General features: G+C 49.6%; 1 protein-coding gene across 1 annotated transcript in view; it reads right to left on the reverse strand.

Moving 5' to 3' along the window:
- abhd17c (abhydrolase domain containing 17C, depalmitoylase) overlaps window positions 1-1,373 on the reverse strand; it is a 2,319-nt gene extending 946 nt beyond the window's left edge. Inside the window, exon 1 of the mRNA XM_037697334.1 lies at window positions 752-1,373. Within this exon, the coding sequence (XP_037553262.1) occupies window positions 752-1,236 (485 nt within the window). The 5' untranslated portion in view covers window positions 1,237-1,373. The remainder of the gene's footprint in view (window positions 1-751) is intronic.
- Window positions 1,374-1,703: the final 330 nt, after the last annotated feature.

Genomic DNA, 1,703 nt, shown 5'->3' on the forward strand with positions numbered 1-1,703 from the left:
CAGACCTCACAGTACACAGACCTGACCTTACAGACCTCACAGTACACTGACCTGACCCTACATACCTCACAGTACAAAGACCTGACCATACAGACCTCACAGTACAAAGACCTGACCCTACAGATCTCACACTACACAGACCTGACCCTATGTAGACCTGGCCTTACAATGACCTTACTACCAAACTCTACAGACCTTATTTAAACTGAGACCTTTGCAGAACAGCCCCTTAACAATCCCAAAAACTTAAGAACTAACCCTAAAGAGAAATTATGCTAAAGACCTCACCCCACACAGACGTCACACTACCATGAATGGAACCTAGACAGACCTGACCCTACACAATCCTGACCCTAAAAAGACCTGACCCAAGGCAGACTTCACCCTACAGACCTGACTTTACGTAAATATTGTTTTAACACAGACCCCATTAAGCAATAAGCAAAGAAAATCTGGATCAGCTGATCCATATTGGGTGTTTCAGGTCTTTGGTGTTAGTCTCCAAAATCAGTTCAGATCTTGTTCAGATCTCAGAGCCCTCCAAAAGCAGAAAACGGTTTTAGCTCACCGCTCTTTGAAAATCATGTTGGAGCTAAAACTCTGATCTGTCACACCTTGAGAAGCAGATCTGGACTGACACTGAGACACAGATCTGGACAGACACTGAGACACAGTAGCCTGGAGAACTGTTGATCCAGATTACTAACGGACCTGCGAAGTCCAGGCTCACCAACGGGTTCAGAGGACTTACTTGTTCCTGAGAACCTGCCAGGCCGCCTCGATGTCTGCATACAGGTTCTTCTCGGACGGTTTCCCGGTACTGATCCCGTACCCTGAGTAGTCATAAGAGAAGACGTTGCAGTTGATTCTGGACCCGAGTCCGATGTAAAAACTGCACATCTGGCCCAGGTCCACGGCGTTCCCGTGGGAGAACAGCAGGGTGTACCGGCTGTTCGGTGCGCAGCGCACGAACATGCAACCGATCCGGTTCCCCCGGCTGCTCCTGGTGCTGAACACCTCCACGGAGTCCAGTTCCCGCTGAGAGTACTGCCAGTCCGCCCGCTGGCTCAGCTGCAGGCTGCTCTTGCCGGTTCCGTCGCTGCGGACCGAGTAGGTGGGTTCCGGAGGGAGGAAGGCCAGCTTGGCCGCGATCCGGCTGGGGCAGGGCGGGCAGCAGAACAACCAGCACAGCTCTGCGACCGAAAACCCGTTCATCCTGGGTCCTGGTTCGGGCATCTGGGCTCGGGATTCTACTAAAGTTACAGAACTGTCACTCCGGCCCGAAACCCGCCGGACCGTCAACACACACTAACATACAGGCCGGGCTAACAGTTCTGACCGAACTCTGCTCCACTGAACCGTTCAGAGCAAATTATTTGACAGACCCGAACCGGACCGAGATCCGCTCTGATCAAACACATTCCGTTAGACCTTTTCAGGGTCTGCTGCTTCGGAACCGCTACAAAAACGCAGCCATTTATAAGTTAATAGTCCGGCTTCCGCTAACACCGGATATGACGTCAGAAACCGTTTCAATAAACTTTATTGAACAATATCCTGATGCATGCTCAATTTGAAGCCGTCCAGAGGACCATACTTAACTTTTTTAGATTTATTGAACAATATTTACAATTTCACGGATAAAAAACAGTTCTGTGGTTAAAACATAGAATAGTTCTTTATATTTTGTCCTGTGTGGAGGT

Source organism: Nematolebias whitei, chromosome 2 (genome assembly GCF_014905685.2).
Source record: "Nematolebias whitei isolate Nwh7 chromosome 2, NemWhi1, whole genome shotgun sequence".
Lineage (NCBI taxonomy): Eukaryota > Metazoa > Chordata > Actinopteri > Cyprinodontiformes > Rivulidae > Nematolebias > Nematolebias whitei.